At 50.7% G+C, this 15,358-nt stretch overlaps 1 protein-coding gene across 3 annotated transcripts in view; it reads right to left on the bottom strand.

Moving 5' to 3' along the window:
• The window catches only part of SLC24A3 (solute carrier family 24 member 3), a 524,378-nt gene that overhangs the window by 51,092 nt on the left and 457,928 nt on the right, over nt 1-15,358 (bottom strand). For all 3 annotated transcript variants that reach the window (XM_051845347.2, XM_070052127.1, XM_002710947.5), the window contains exon 7: nt 9,490-9,564. In XM_051845347.2, coding sequence (XP_051701307.1) covers nt 9,490-9,564 — 75 coding nt within the window. The remainder of the gene's footprint in view (nt 1-9,489; nt 9,565-15,358) is intronic.

The raw sequence follows: 15,358 nt of genomic DNA, 5'->3' as shown, positions 1-15,358 counted from the left end.
ATATGGGCGCTGGTTCGAGTCCTAGCTGCTCCACTTCTGATCCAGTTCTCTGCTATGGCCTGGGAAAGCAGTGGAGGATGGCCCAAGTCCTTGGGCCCCTGCACCTGTGTGGGAGACCCGGAAGAAGCTCCTGGCTCCTGGCTTCAGATCAGCGCAGCTCCAGCTGTTGCGGCCATCTGGGGAGTGAACCAGTGGATGGAAGACCTCTCTCTCTGTCTCTCCTTCTCTCTCTGTGTAACTCTGCCTTTCAAATAAATAAAAAAAACCTCTTAAAGAGAGAAAAGGGAGAGAGAGAGAGAGAGTCAGAGAGAGAGAGAGACAGAGACAGAGAGAGAGAGAGTTGACTTTGCACCTCCTGGTTCACTCCCCAAATGCCTGCAGCAGCCAGGGCTGGACCAGGCTGAAGCCAAGAGCTAGGAACTCCATCCAATTCTCCCACATGGGTGGCCGGAACCCAAGTACTAGGGCCATCATTCAGTGCACCCCCTCCACCCCGGTGCATTAGCAAGGAGTTGGACTTGAAGTACAGAATAGCCTGGACTTGAACCAGGCATTCTCATATGGGATGCAGGTATCCCAAGTTGCGGCTTAAGCCACTGCACATCGCCTGCCCTTCCTCTCTCTACGTGTGCTCAAGGCAGCCTACGGGGAAGCAGAAGGGATAGGACAATGAATTGAGGATGCAGGAGATGAGGCTGGTTGAACCCAAAGCCTCTGCTGGACAGTGCAAAAACAAAACATAGAACCACATACACCTCCAAGTTGAGTTTCTTGGCAAAGACAGGAAGCTTCCGTGTGTGAGCTGCCTTCTCCCGTTCACCTAGCTGACTTCCCTGTTCAAGGAGAAAGCTCCACGGGGACCCCGGCACCCGGGTCTTCCCAGCATCACTTCAAGCAGGTCCTACCTGCTGTCATGGCGAGGATTTCAGAGCAGGTGAGCATCGTACGACCACAGTCAATGTGGTTAAGGACTTTGAGGAGCTGGTGCTGTGGCGTAGTAAGTAAAACCTCTGCCTGTGCTGTTGGCATCTCATATGGATGCCAGTTTAAGAGTTCTGGTTGCTCCACTTTCCATCTAGCTCCCTGCTCATGTCCTGGGAGGGCAGCAAAAGATGGTATTTAAAAGTGCTTAGGTCCCTCTACCCACGTGGGAGCCCTGGCTTCGGATCAGCCCAGTTCTGGCTGTTGTGGCCACTTGGGGAGTGAACCAGCAGATAGAAGACCTGTCTCTCCCTCTCTCTCTCTGTACCTCTGCCTCTCAAATAAATAAATAAATATAAAAAAAGGACCTTGAGATTATGTCACAGTCATTCCGGTGAGGATCTTCTAGTAAGCATAGTATGTCTGCTTGGCTAGGAGGAGAGCTGAAATGTAATGGAGTGAGGTCAAGGTCTCTAAGCTGCAGTGAGATGGAGTTCACTGCCAGTGAGGGGAGGAGCGCTGAGCCACAGCCGAAGGCCATGCAGGCCAGCTAGGACATGGAGGGCGGCCATCAACACGACTTCTCACATTGCCCCTTTCCCACTGAAAGGGCAAGGCAAGGGGATTTCTGGAGTATTTATGGTTATTTCTATCTTTTTTAAAAAATTATTTATTTGAAAGGCAGAGTTAGGCCGGCGCCATGGCTCAATAGGCTAATCCTCCGCCTAGCGGCACTGGCACACCAGGTTCTAGTCCCGGTCGGGGCGCTGGATTCTGTCCCGGTTGCCCCTCTTCCAGGCCAGCTCTCTGCTATGGCCCGGGAGTGCAGTGGAGGATGGCCCAAGTGCTTGGGCCCTGCACCCCATGGGAGACCAGGAGAAGCACCTGGCTCCTGGCTTTGGATCAGCGCGATGCGCCGGCCGCAGCGCGCCGGCTGCTGAGGCCATTGGAGGGTGAACCAACGGTAAAAGGAAGACCTTTCTCTCTGTCTCTCTCTCTCACTGTCCACTCTGCCTGTCAAAAAAAAAAAAAAAAAAGGCAGAGTTAAAGAGAGGCACAGAGAGAGGGGGAGGGGAGGAAGAGAGAGAGAGGAGAGAGAGAAAAGAGAGGTGTTTTCCATCCACTGGTTCATTCCCAAGAGAGCTGTAACGGCTGGAGCTGTGCCTATCTGAAGCCAGGAGCTTCTTCCAGATTTCCTAAGCAGGTGCAGGGGCCCAAACACTTAGACCATTTCCCACTGCCTTCCCAGGCCATAGCAGAGCTGTATCTTTAAAAACCTTTTTTTTTTTTTTTCATTTATTTGAAAGCCAAAGAGAGAGAGAAGACACACACACACACACACACACACTTTTTTCATTGCTGGTTCACTCTCCAAATGCCTGTAAGAGCCAGGACTGGGCCAGGCTGAAGCCAGGAACCTAGAATTCAATGAAAGTCTTCTACGCGGGTGCAGGAACCCAGGACTTGAGCCATCACTGCTGCCTCCCAGGGTGCACATCAGCAGGAGGGTGAGATTGGATGCAGAGGTGGAAGGCAAACCCAGGCACTCTGGTAGGAGTACTTGTCTTAGCCAATGATTTCCAGGAGGGAGAAGATGGAGCAATTCCCTCTGTCTAAAAATAAGACTACAAAATAAGTGAAGCAAACACACTTGCCCAGCAGGGGTTCCCGGGCAGGTAGGACGGTGAGTTTAAAGACTGCAGGAGGCAGACTTTACGGGACGCAAACACTGAGTTCTGTATTGTGGCAGCACAGTTGTGCAACCTTCAAAGTTGTGCAACCTTAGAAATTGTGCGATCTTAGACACCTGCTGAGGCACCACAGGTCAGTGACTTTGAGATATCACTTGACCTTGGGAGCCGCAGTTTTGCCATCTTTGGCTGGGACACAGACAGTTGGTAACTTGCTTAGTCATGCATATGAGACCAGGAAGTCTTTATCAGTAGAACCAAATGTAGTCCTCAGCCCTGTTAAGTACCCAGTCAATGCTTGTGACAAGTTACACGTGTCTGAAGGTTGATTACCACGAGAATGTAGGTACGTTTTCTATGGAAGGATGTGCTGACGGAACCGCGTGCTATGGTAGCCACTAGCCATCTATGTCTATATAAACGAACCTTCATCAAAGTTAATTAATTTAGCTTAATATATGGATATATTACATTAAATATTATCTGACTAATCAGTGGTTAGTGGCTGCCCTATTGGACAGCACACACCTATGGACTACTTCCCTCTCTGCGGGAATTCTCTTGGAAGCATGGACCATCTCCAGCAGGGAGCTGGGAGCTGAGCTGTTCCTCTTCCTTCCCACGGAATCCCTTCAACTGGGGGGCGTTGTCATGGAGCCTTCCAGACAAGGGAAGAAGAGCATCAGTTCAGAGGAACCCCACTGCTGTGCCTGTGCTCGGGCTGCCCCAAGGACCCAGCCCAGATGGGGCCACTTGCTGACCTGGTCCATCTACAGGGAAGCTGCCCCTGAGCCGGCCTGTTGGGAACACCTGTCCCATGGGCCTCCCCCCACCTCTGGGTGCTCACTGTCCCTGTTCTCAGTTCTCAAGCAGAGCTGATGCATGAAAATAAAGCATTCTTCTTAGGGCAGCTGTTAAACAATGTAACGGATATAATGAGTCATTTACATTTACGCACATTCTGTGATGACATACATTACAGTAACATTTCAATTCAAGAATTTGTCATCTAGCCAGTATCTTGGAGGCTTGACATGCCCACAGTCCCAGTGCTCACAGCGGGAGAATCCGTGTAGGCCTGACGCTTGGAGGGGGTGTGCTAGTGGATACCGCAGGACGCTTAGAGGCGTGTGCAGGTGGATACCCCCAGGACGGCACTGCCAAGCTCCATGAACACTGCCAGGACTTCAAAGGGGACCTTCTCTTGCAGAGAGAGAGAGAGGGGAGTCACTGGGGGAGCCTCCTGGGGAATGTCCAGTGTGCATGTCACCAGGTCTAGAGCAGGTGCTGTGGTACAGTGGGTTAAGCCTCTGCCTAAAGGGTGTTGGTTCGAGTCCTGGCCGCTCCACTGCCCATCCAGCTCCCTGCTAATGCTCCTGGGAAAGCAGCAGAGGATGGCCCAAGTGCTTGGGCCCCTGCACCCACGTGGGAAGACCCAGAACAAGCTCTTGGCTTCAGATCGGCCCAGCTACAGCCGTTGTGGCCATTTGGGGAGTGAACCAGTCCCATGGGCTGTCTCTCCCCGCCTCTCTCTGTACTCTGCCTTATAAATAAATAAATAAATAAATAAATAAATAAAGTCTTTGAGAGGAAAAAAAAAGAATAAGAAGATCACCAGGTCCGAGGGGGACGCTTGCCTGAGGACAGGGAAGTGGCACACGTCAATGCTTTCCAACTTTATCACTGCTTAGACAATGACGTGCTCTTGACATCCTCTGCTTCCTGCACTACACGCACAGACAGAGTAGGAAGCAGCACAAACATCAGGCGAAACCCTGAAGGCCAACCTCAGTGCACGCACGGCTCTCGCTCCGTGTGTCTGTTCGTGTCCCACCTGCACCTGCTCACGTTCCTGCAGTTCCAGATTCTAGGTGGTAATGACCTTGTGAGCCCTCTCCTGGGCTGCCCCTGAGCTCTGGGCTCAGCTTCCCTGGAGGAGTCACCTTGCCTGCTCTCTTTTTTCTTTTTTTAATCAAAGGATTAATTTATTTGAAGTCAGAGTGACAAAGAGAGGGAGAGGGAGGGGGGGAGGGGGAGGAAGAGGGAGAGGGAGAGGGAGAGGGAGAGGGTATGTTCCATCTGTTGGTTCACTTCCCAGCCCCAGCTGAAGCCAGGAACCTGGAACTCCATCTAGGTCTTCCATGTGGGTGGCAGCGGCCCAAGCACTTGGGCCATCTTCCACCACCTCCCCAGGTGCATTAGCAGGGAGCTGGATTGGAAGGGGAGCAGCCAGGACTCCAGCCAGGGCTCAGACAGGAGATGCTGACATCGCAGGCGGTGGCTTAACCCACTGCACCATGGTGCTGGCCCAGCCTTTCCTGCTGAGGGGACCTGCAGGCCCCAGGGTTTGTCCTGGCTCCTCTGTGTGAAGCTGAAGGGCCTCTTGCCAGGGCTGGTCCCACTTAATGTGTCTTACCCTGTGCGGGGAAGAGCTAGCTCTTTATTGTACGACGCTATGGGGCTGGCAGTTACGCCTTCTGAACATTTCAGAACCATGTAACAGGGAGAACATTAAAAAAAAAAAAAAACCCTAATAGTCAAATAAATTGTTTGGAGAGGTTGGTAATGATTTTGTGGGCAGGAGGAAGGGCTTTTAATTCAGGGAATTTTAAGCACCACCGCGGAATCCTACAGACAAGCTTAGATTACGTAAGAAAAGCCAGGAGAGAAATGATTTTGTTACCAAGAGATCAGGGGGAAAGATAGAAAAAAGGGGAGGGAAAATCTTGCGTGTGTGCAGGCTGCAGCCTGCGCTGGGGGCTGCGGAACAGGTCTGGGGACACGGAGAAAGCTGCTACTTGCTCAAGTGCTGTGCTCCTCACGGTCGCTTTTAGTCGGTTGCGAAAGGGACCCCGAGGATCCGGACAGGGTTTCACAGAGTCACTGATCCACTGCGCCTCCCGGTGGTCAGAAGCCCAGAGGGACCCGGCTGCTTATGCCACCAGCTGTGTCTTTCCTGCATGCTCAGAGATGGACTCCAGATGTTCCCAGTGCTACGCCACGGAGCGACACCCCAGGGAAACGGCTTCCAGCCACACTGATGGCCGCATTTCTGAGAGCAGAGTCAGCTGCAGGCAGGGACAGATGCTGCTGACCGTGTAGCCTCTGGACCCTCCCCTGGAGCCTGTGGGAGATAATCTCTGGATTCTGCCTTTGGAGTAAGCACGCCGGGAGTTTCCAATGTATACACTGAAGGTGGAGGAACATCAGTGAAAGCAAAAGGAACCCGGACTTGACCTAAAGACTCAGATCTTATCTCTCCCGTCTCTTCTTAGTAGTGGAGGGAAGGTCATTTGCCTTCAAATTCACAAAACTCTATTCCTGATAACTGGTCCATAACATAAGGTCTGGATCTTTAGGGAATGGTTAAGAGTCATTATGAGGCCAGCGCTGTGGCGCAGCAGGTTAAAGCCCTGGCCTGCAGTGCCGGCATCCCATATGGGCATTGGTTCAAGTACTGGCTGCTCCACTTCTGATTCAGCTCTGACCCGGGAAAGCAGTAGAAAATGGCCCAAGTGCTTGGACTCTTGCACCCATGTGGGAGAATGGGAAGAAGCTCCTGTCTCCTGGCTTTGGATCAGCTCAGCTCTGGCCATTGCAGTCATTTGGGGAGTGAACCAGTGGATGGAAGACCTCTCTCTCTTTCTGTCTTTACCTCTCTTTGTAAGTCTGACTTTCAAATAAATAAATAAAATAAATCTTAAAAAAAAAAAGTCATTGCTTTCGCAGTTTGCTGCTGTCTGGAGGAAATTCAGAGCTGCCAGGGGCACTTGCATGTTGAGTCCACCCAGCTCTCTGATTGACATACACACCCCAAAGGTCCAGGCTCGGGTGGTGTGCCACCTGGGAGACCTCTCTTTCCCTCTTCGTACCTCAGCGGCAACTACTGCAGTCATTTTATCTCGGACATGGCCAGACAAATGGAAGGGCAGAAGACAAGTCATCTCACACATGGTCCAGGAGGTGTCTGCGCTGAAATAGATCCAGAAACCCACACTGGCAACGCTGCTGAGGGGAGTGGGCACGGCTGAGCCCATTCCCGGGAGAGCTTGGCCTGCCCTGTCCTGTGTCATCACCTTGTCTGCCCAAGCACAGAATCGCTTTCTGGAAGTCAGCATAGCAGACAGTGGTGGTCATTTGGCCTGTCCCCTACCCCTGATTCTCAAACACAGTCATTTTCAAAATCTTGTGTGGGCAGAATGTTCACAAACAGCAGGGGTTCACACAGCACATAGCAGCAAGAGAGAGAGTTCCAGAAATCTGGGCTGAGGTTCAGAAAAGAGCAGGGAGGTTTCAGGTGATCAGAACTCTGCTCAGGTCATAACCAGGCAGGAGAACCTGGATTTCATGTGTGTCCTGAGCAGGAGTTTACAAGTTCAAGGAGGTCTCAAGTTCAAGTTCAGGTCTCAGCCTTCCAAGCTATTAATGGCTCCTGAAGAGAGAGGCGAGTGGTGGTCCAGTCCCCTTCCTGTTTTAATTTTGGGGCTCTAGGGGACAAGGTGAAGAGCACATACAACTCAAATTTGGGGTCCACACTGACCTCCTAGAGAACCTTGGGATGATTTGTAAACCCGAAATTTCCAACATCAGGAACTGCTGGTCCTGGAGGTACAAGCTGATGTCTCACATTAGACATCACGTTTATCTCATGGCCATGGAGAGCCATGGTCAGATCATCTCCAGGAAAGTGCTCTGTGGAACAGGTGAGCAGACCCTTTAGTGGCTCTGTTCCCAGTTTGTAGGTAAGAAAATTGAGGTCCAGAGGGATTCGTTTCTCCAAAGTCCCTGGAGCTGGTTCACGTCATTACAGGGGCTGACAGAATCTTTCGACGTATCATCTGCAACAGCCGGTGGTACAGTTCTCGGCCAGGCCAAAGGCTTGAGCACCAGAAAGCCAAGGGTGCAAGTCCCAGGCCAAGTCCACGTCCAGAGTCCCAAGATCCAAACGCCCTTATATGCAAGGTCAGGAGAAGACGGATGGCCAGGTGCAAGCAGGAAGAGCAAATCCACCTTCCTGGATATTTTTTTTTCTTATATGTGGGCCCTCAATGGATTGGACGATGCCCACCCACAGTGGTGGGAGCCAGCACCTTTTCCCCATCCACCAATAAAATGCCATCTTATGGTAACACTCTCCAGACGATCCACCTGCTATCAGGCATCCCTTCTTGTGGGTGAGTGGGCACGTGAAATTAACCTTCCCAGAGGAACAGCATCAGGAGTCAGATGGCCCAACTCCCATTCCCAGGTTCCTTCATTTGCCATCCTCTCTTCCCAAATGGCTCATCCTGGTGAGTTAAAGGGGCTGGGCTTCCCCCCGCCGGCAGGTGAAACAGGGCTGCTGATCACAGCTCCATGCGGGCACGGCATTCACAGTCGTCCCTAGTGGAGACTTGATGGCTGTGAGGACCGACTGGGCAGAAGGGGAGGGGAGTGGGTGCTGCTGCACTTGCCGCACCTGCTGCATCTGTTTAAGCCAGCACTGCAGAAACCCTCGCAAAGTGAGCTAGGGAGAGACACACTGGGGAGACAGTTCTTTTTTTTTGACAGGCAGAGTGGACAGTGAGAGAGAGAGAAAGGTCTTCCTTTTTTTTGCCGTTGGTTCACCCTCTAATGGCCGCCGCAGCCAGCGCGCTGTGGCCGGCGCACTGCGCTGATCCGAAGGCAGGAGCCAGGTGCTTCTCCTGGTCTCCCATGGGGTGCAGGGCCCAAGGACTTGGGCCATCCTCCACTGCACTCCCGGGCCACAGCAGAGAGCTGGCCTGGAAGGGGGGCAACTGGGACAGAATCTGGCGCCCCGACCGGGACTAGAACCCAGTGTGCCGGCGCCGCTAGGTGGAGGATTAGCCTATTGAGCCGCGGCGCCGGCCTGAGACCATTCTAAGATGGAAATCCACAGGACCACTGAGCTGAGTGAGCAGAACAGGGGTGGGGGAAGGGCTGACTTAGTATCATGTCTAGGTTGGTGGCTGGGAGGTCAATGGGAGCCTGCCATGTCAGGAGACACATGATGAGTTTAGTTGGAGACACATTGGGTCTGGGCCATAAAGATGTCCAGGAGAGGACCTCAGGGAGATGCCACTACTAGGAACCCAGACACAAAGGCAGTCACAGCAACAGGTGTTGTGGGACCAAGTGAGCATCCTGGGAACGTACAGGGTGAGAAGGAGAGAAGTCAAAAAGCTGTGGAAGGCAAGGCCATTGCCTGCAGTGCCAGCATCCCATATGGGCACCGGTTTGATCCAGGATGCTCCACTTCCAATTCAGCTCTCTGCTGTGGCCTGGGAAAGCAGTAGAAGATGGCCCAAGTCTTTGGGCCCCTGCACCCACGTGCGAGAGCCAGAAGAAGCTCCTAGCTCCTGGCTTTGGATCGGCTCAGCTCCAGCCATTGCGGCCAGTTGGGGAGTGAACCAGTGGATGGAAGACCTCCCTCCCTCTCCCTCCCTCCCTCTCTCTCTCTCTCCCTCCCTCCCTCCCTCCCTCCCTGCCTCTCCTTTTCTCTCTGTGTAATTCTGACTTTCAAATAAATAAATACATCTTTAAAAAGAAGAGTTCCAAAGCTGGGGACGGGTGAGGGGAGCCACAGCAGAGGCATGGGGGGCATGAGAAGGACCAGTGAGGAGGATTACAGAGGAACAAAGGGGACGCTCAGGTACCCACATAACCCAATCCCAAACGCTTGTTCTGGGCACCCAACCACCAGTGAGGCTGGGTTCTGGGGTGATTCGAGAAGGCTGCATCCACGCATGGACTTGCACTCACTCCTTGGCCACCAGCGCTGCCCTGGAGCAAGCTGCATGCAGAGGAGCCACCCGTTGCGCCCCCTCTTGGTGCTGAGAAGTATAGCAAGGGGGCGGAAATGGTAAGAGCAACTCACCACGATGAGCGCGACCACAGACAGCGTGTAGTAGATGGAGTCTCTCAGCAGGCACCAGGAGGAAAGAGCCACGACCTATGGGGCAAGGAGACAGAGACAACAAGGAACAGGAAATCAGTCAATGCCAAAGAGATGGCGTGGCTCCTGCCAGCGCCACCCCCAGAAACTCAGATTCAGGCTTATAGCTCCCATCCAGGTGGTTCAATCCACCTGCCAATCAACAGAAATGTATTGAAGATCTTGAGGAGTGTGTCTCCATCCTCCAAATGTCAGACACCAAGATGGGATGAAACCTGCCAGTATTTGGTTTTTGGGAAATGGCTGGTGATGGAAAACAGAGAGGGAGCCAGGGAGCGGGGAGCACCGGCCACTGCCTGTGACTGGGGTCTGACCTTGGCTAAGGAGACAGAGAAGGCTGCCTGCAGGCCTGGGGACACTTGGTGGCAAGTCCCGCCAGAGGCATCTCTTGTCTCCCAGGAACGGGCCTGGTGGCAAGGATGGGAGATGCAAACTCCACCGGTGCTTTCCCTGGTGACTCCAACATCTGTTGTAGCCTGCACTCCCCATGGGCAGTGAGCAGCCCCAAGGGGCAGCTGCTACCCTTCAGAGCTGTGGACATCTCCCTTGCACAGCTTCCTCCGGCCCCCTCCCCTAAGTCTGCCATGCATCTGGCCTCACTGTCCTCACTGGCCCTGGTCTAATCAGCATTTTTTTGAAGGCTGGTTTACATACTGATCTGGCCAATGTGTCCTTTTATCAGTTGGGAGGGGCTGGTTCTGCTGAGGCCAGGCTGAGGCCAAGGAAGCCGTGGCCCACAGGAGAAGGAGGCCAGGCTGGGGCTGGGCAGAGGAGCTGGGGATGGGCAGGAAGTTGTGGCCGCCAGGGTGAGACCCTTGTCCTGGAGGGAGGTTGTTCCTCCCTGCCTAGTCCTTTAGAGTTTCTTTCTGAGGCCTGCTTATTTGGGCTTTCTGGGTTCACAGTTGGGTGTGTGGGGGATCCTGGATCATCACACCCTAGGTGAGCATCAGCCACCCCTGAGGACACAGGACACTACGTGGCACCTATGCCCTCAGCCAAGTACGTGAACAAGGACACAGCAAGGGCCTGCACTCTGAGCACCCAGCGGCAGGCACACATTACACCGAAGACACCAGGTGCCCAGGGCTGGAGCTCGGCTGTCTTCTGTGCCCATCCGTTCCCCACCTGCTGTGCCATCGACAAAGACAAATCAGGCAAAGTCAAACCAGAGAAGACTTTGTGGATTCGAATAACCTTGAAGCCATGACTTAAATAGAACCATAAATGAATAATGAGGCCAGAGTCTCCTTCCGTTAACACATGCTTCCCCTGGTTCCATGCAAGGCTGTTGCTGATTTTTTTTGCCTTATAAGGTTTGGTGTTCGCAGGTCTAAGTCACAGACAGATTATACTGCAAAAATCACTCGGGGACAAACAGAAAGTATTCTTCATCCTTATATCACCGTGTCCTTGTGCTGTGGACTCTGAGAACCCGTGACTATCAGTCACCATGTATGGGCTACCTTAAACTGGGCCCAGCTGTTCATCTCCCTTCAGTCTTGACTATGTGTTCAATTTTTTATAATCAGGAAGATGGACTGAAAACAGGTGGCACATATCAATTCAGAATTTCTTTAACAGATCACTTGGGTTCTTAATGAACCACGGCAGAGGAACAGATGTCATGAGCTCTCCTCTTTCCTGTAACACACAGTAGATCATAGTAAAGGAATTAAGAAAGATGATAGGAAACCACAAAGCAGAAAGCAGCGGAAGAGCTGCCCGCAGCAACCTCATTTTGCAAGTTGGCGAGCAGAAGGAGAACTGGTCACCCAGTTGGCAGTGGGGGAAGTTCTAGAAGTGGGGTAAAGATGGCCTGATGGCGGGACCAGTTTTAGAAGTCTGGTTAAGAATTTAATCTCTGATCCTTCTGCGCCATTACCAGTAGCTCAGTTATGTTCATCCCTCACCTTAAGACAAACAACAGACCCAGCATTGAGGAACAGACATTCCAGAAACAGAGAGAGCAGAGTGGAGGAAATCATCAAATCAGAGGTTCAGGACTTCAGCAGTTTTTGCAGAGTCAAAGGGCTCTCTGAGTGTCTGATGCAACGGACACAAGAAGATGCACACAAGACACATATCTGCAAACTTCCACAATAAGAAGATCCTAAAACTACCTGAGTGAGGGGCTGGTGCTGTGGTGTAGTGGGTAAGACCACTGCCTGCAGTGCCGGCATCCCATTTGGGCACTGGTTCCAGTCCCAGCTACTCTTCTTCTGATCTAGCTCCCTGCTACGGCCTGGGAAAGCAGTAGAAGATGGCCCAAGTCCTTGGGACCCTGCACCTGTGTGGAAAACCTGGAAGAAGCTTCTGGCTCCTGGCTTCGGATTGGCAAAGCTCTGGCTGTTGTGGCCATCTGGGGAGTGAACCAGTGGATGGAAGACCTCTTTCTCTGTCTCTGCCTCTCTGTAACTCTGCCTTTCAAATAACTAAATCAATCTTAAAAAAAAAAAAGCACCTGAGTGGTTAAACAGCTTCATATACAAAGGTTCAAAACCAGAATGACACTTTATTTCCCAAAAAGATACTGGAAGCTAGAAGAGAAGGGGTAATACCTTTCAAAGTTAGAAGAAAAATGGCTTAAACCAGATTTCTATGTCCAAACAAGTTATTTAGTGAGAAATTAATAAAAATAAAAGTTTATATATTATTATTTTTTATTTGACAGATAGAGTTAGTGAGAGAGACAGAGAGAAAGGTCTTCCTTCCATTGGTTCACCCCCCAAATGGCTGCTACAGCTGGAGCTATGCTGATGTGAAGACAGGAGCCGGGTGCTTCCTCCCAGTCTCCCATGCGGGTGCAAGGGCCCAAGCACTTGGGCCATCCTCCACTGCCCTCCCGGGCCACAGCAGAGAGCTGGCCTGGAAGAGGAGCAGCCGAGACTAGAACCTGGTGCCCATATGGGATGCTGGCGCCGCAGCTGGAGGATTAACCAAGTGAGCCATGGTGCCAGCCCAAAATAAAAGTTTAGTTTCAAAAATTTTACATATTATATAGCTTTTTAAGAATTTTTAATCACGTTTTCACAGATTCAATGTGCTTTGCAGATACGATTCTAAGAACATAGTGATAATCCCTTCCTCCTTCCCTCTCTCCACTTGCTGAATAAGAAGTTCAAAAAGTAAAAAGCAGAAAGACCCCAGTTTAGTGGGAATATAGACAACATACACAGCCTTTCTGAAAAAGCCACCGGAGGATGTACTCCATTAAAATAAAGGAGTAAACCATTTGTTCCATACAATTAGGTTGCAATAAACTATACTAGCTAACAGTCTGAATCTATAATAATTAAAGGAAATTTCCAGAATGACGGTGAAGGGATATTCTAAAAGGAAGGTGAAAAGACAGTCCAAAATGAAACATCTGCAGCAGGCTTAGAGGGTAATCTGGCTAGACTGGAGCAGGTCAGAACTCTCCAGAGGAATATTCCAATAGGAGAAAGTTGATGTAATACCTGAAAATTGTAAACATAAAGAGGAGAGGTATGAGGACAGCATATAGAAAACTAAACAAACAACAACATGAAAAGACAAGTATAGACCACAGGGGAAACAGGATTGTGCCCCTAAGAAGATGAGTCAGTATGTGTCAATGGTTTAGCCATGACGAGTGCCACATAGTCTAAATAAACTAAGTGTTGTCTAGCCAACTTGTGACTCTTTGGGAAAAGGCTGGGGCCCCTCTCGAGTGGCTAAGAGAAATCTAAACATTCCTCTCCCACTCGGTGAGGTCAATGCACAATGGTTGTTACTGAAACATCTAGCAGGAGCTGGATCAAAAGTATAGCATCCAAGACTCAAACAGGCACCCATATAGGAGGCTGGCATCGAAGGTGGTGGCTTAACCCCCAGGCATGTTATTTACATATAGGGAACAAATCTCAGGAACGGTCAAATTAGTGGATAGTTGTTGCCTCAGAAGAGTGAGAAATTGGTGCCAGTGGGACTGGAAGGTGACTGTTTTTCATATTAAAGCATCTAGAACTGGTTGCATCTTTGAATTCTTTTTTTTAAAGATTTATTTATTTACTTGAGGCAGAGTTACAGAGACAGACAGACAGACACACACACACACACAAGTCTTCCATCTGATGGTTCACTCCCCAGATGGCTGCAATGGTCAGAGCTGAGCTGATCTGAAGCCAGGAGCCAGGAGCTTCCTCTGGGTCTCCTACATGGGCCAGAAGCCCAAGGACTTGGGCCATCTTCTACAGCTTTCCCAGGCCATTAGCAGGGAGCTGGGTTGGAAGTGAAGCAGCTGGGACTCGAACCAGCACCCATATGGGATGCTGGTGCTGCATGTGGAGGCTTAACCTATTACAACACAGCGCCGGCCCCAAGTTCTGATATATTTCTAACTTCAATAAAAATGTAAAACACGGAAGTACAGTGCAAATGATTCACTTAGATTTACCACAGTAAGACATACACCTTTCACTCGGTGTAGATGCCAAGCTTGGATAGATACTGATATCTTCTCTTTTTGTACAAACAGAATAGTTTCCAATGTCTGGGCTGTCAAAATGTCAGCCTTAGCACAACTAATTTTTTAAAAAAATAAAAGTGATAAGCTAGAGCACATATAAGAATGAGTCAGGGCAGAGAATACTTTCTTTCCACACTCTAGAAGGAATTAAAGAAAGGCATACTTCCAAACCATTGGTAACTTTGTGCGATTTATAATGAAACGGTGATTGGGAACTCATGTCCACTTCTACCTTGCCACTCTGACACCACTGCTGGCCACAATAGCAAATCTTCATCTACATTCTCTGCAAATAAGGGGCATTAGAAAGGTTATCGTGTTGAGTCCTCACAGCAACCTAACAGGGTTAAGCTTTGTTCTCCTTTGAGAGCAATTCAGGCCCGGCAAAGTGGAGAGCCTGGACTAAGAGCCCACAGTGAGCCTCGGGGAAGAGCTGGGATTTGAACTCAGGAAGCCTGGCTCAAATCCTCGTCCCCCCCAAACTCTGTTACAGGGCCTTCCTGAGGCTAGGACCAAAAACAGACAGTGGTCTGTGACTGCCTCCCAAGGGGGTTTCTTTTCTCCATTATTTGAGCCATTGGGGCAGGTGTCTGAAAGATCATAGCCAAGGAAGGGGATAGTTGAAAGGTGAAAGACAAAAGAGCAGTGGCCACAGCTAAAGTTACATACTAAACTTCCTCAAAGAGCTGCAGCTCCAGGGGCCAGCGCTGTGGCATAGTGGGTTAACGCCCTGGCCTGAAGTGCCAATATCCCATGTGGGCACCGGTTCGAGACCCGGCTGCTCCACTTCCAATCCAGCTCTCTGCTATGGCCTGGGAAAGCAGTAGAAGATGGCCCAAGTCCTTGGGCCCCTGTACCCACGTTGGAGACCTGGAGGAAGCTCCTGGCTCCTGGCTTTGGACTGGTGCAGCTCCGGCCATTGCGGCCAATTGGGAAGTGAACCATCTGATGGAAGACCTCTTTCTCTCTCTCTGCCTCTCCTCTCTCTGTGTAACTCTGACTTTCAAATAAATAAATATATCTTTTTAAAAAATGATTTAAAAGAGCTGCAGCTCCAGCAATCAAATAAGGAAGGAGTTCCCAGGTGGATTATAGATATGGATAAAGCTGTGGTATGGATATAGTTAGGTACAGATACACACTAGGAGGGAGTCAGCTGAATGCAGGATGAAGCTACTTGTCCTTTAAGCTGTTTGCTTCTAGAAGTAAAACACCACACAGCACATTGTTTGGGGATTGAATGCTCCACTCTCCAGGAACGTGAATACACCACTGATCCTATGGGAACTCTGGTTCTCAGCG

Source organism: Oryctolagus cuniculus, chromosome 11, assembly GCF_964237555.1.
Source record: "Oryctolagus cuniculus chromosome 11, mOryCun1.1, whole genome shotgun sequence".
Taxonomy (NCBI): Eukaryota; Metazoa; Chordata; class Mammalia; order Lagomorpha; family Leporidae; genus Oryctolagus; species Oryctolagus cuniculus.
Note: the sequence above shows the minus strand (reverse complement) of the source record. Positions and strands in the feature narration are given on the sequence as shown.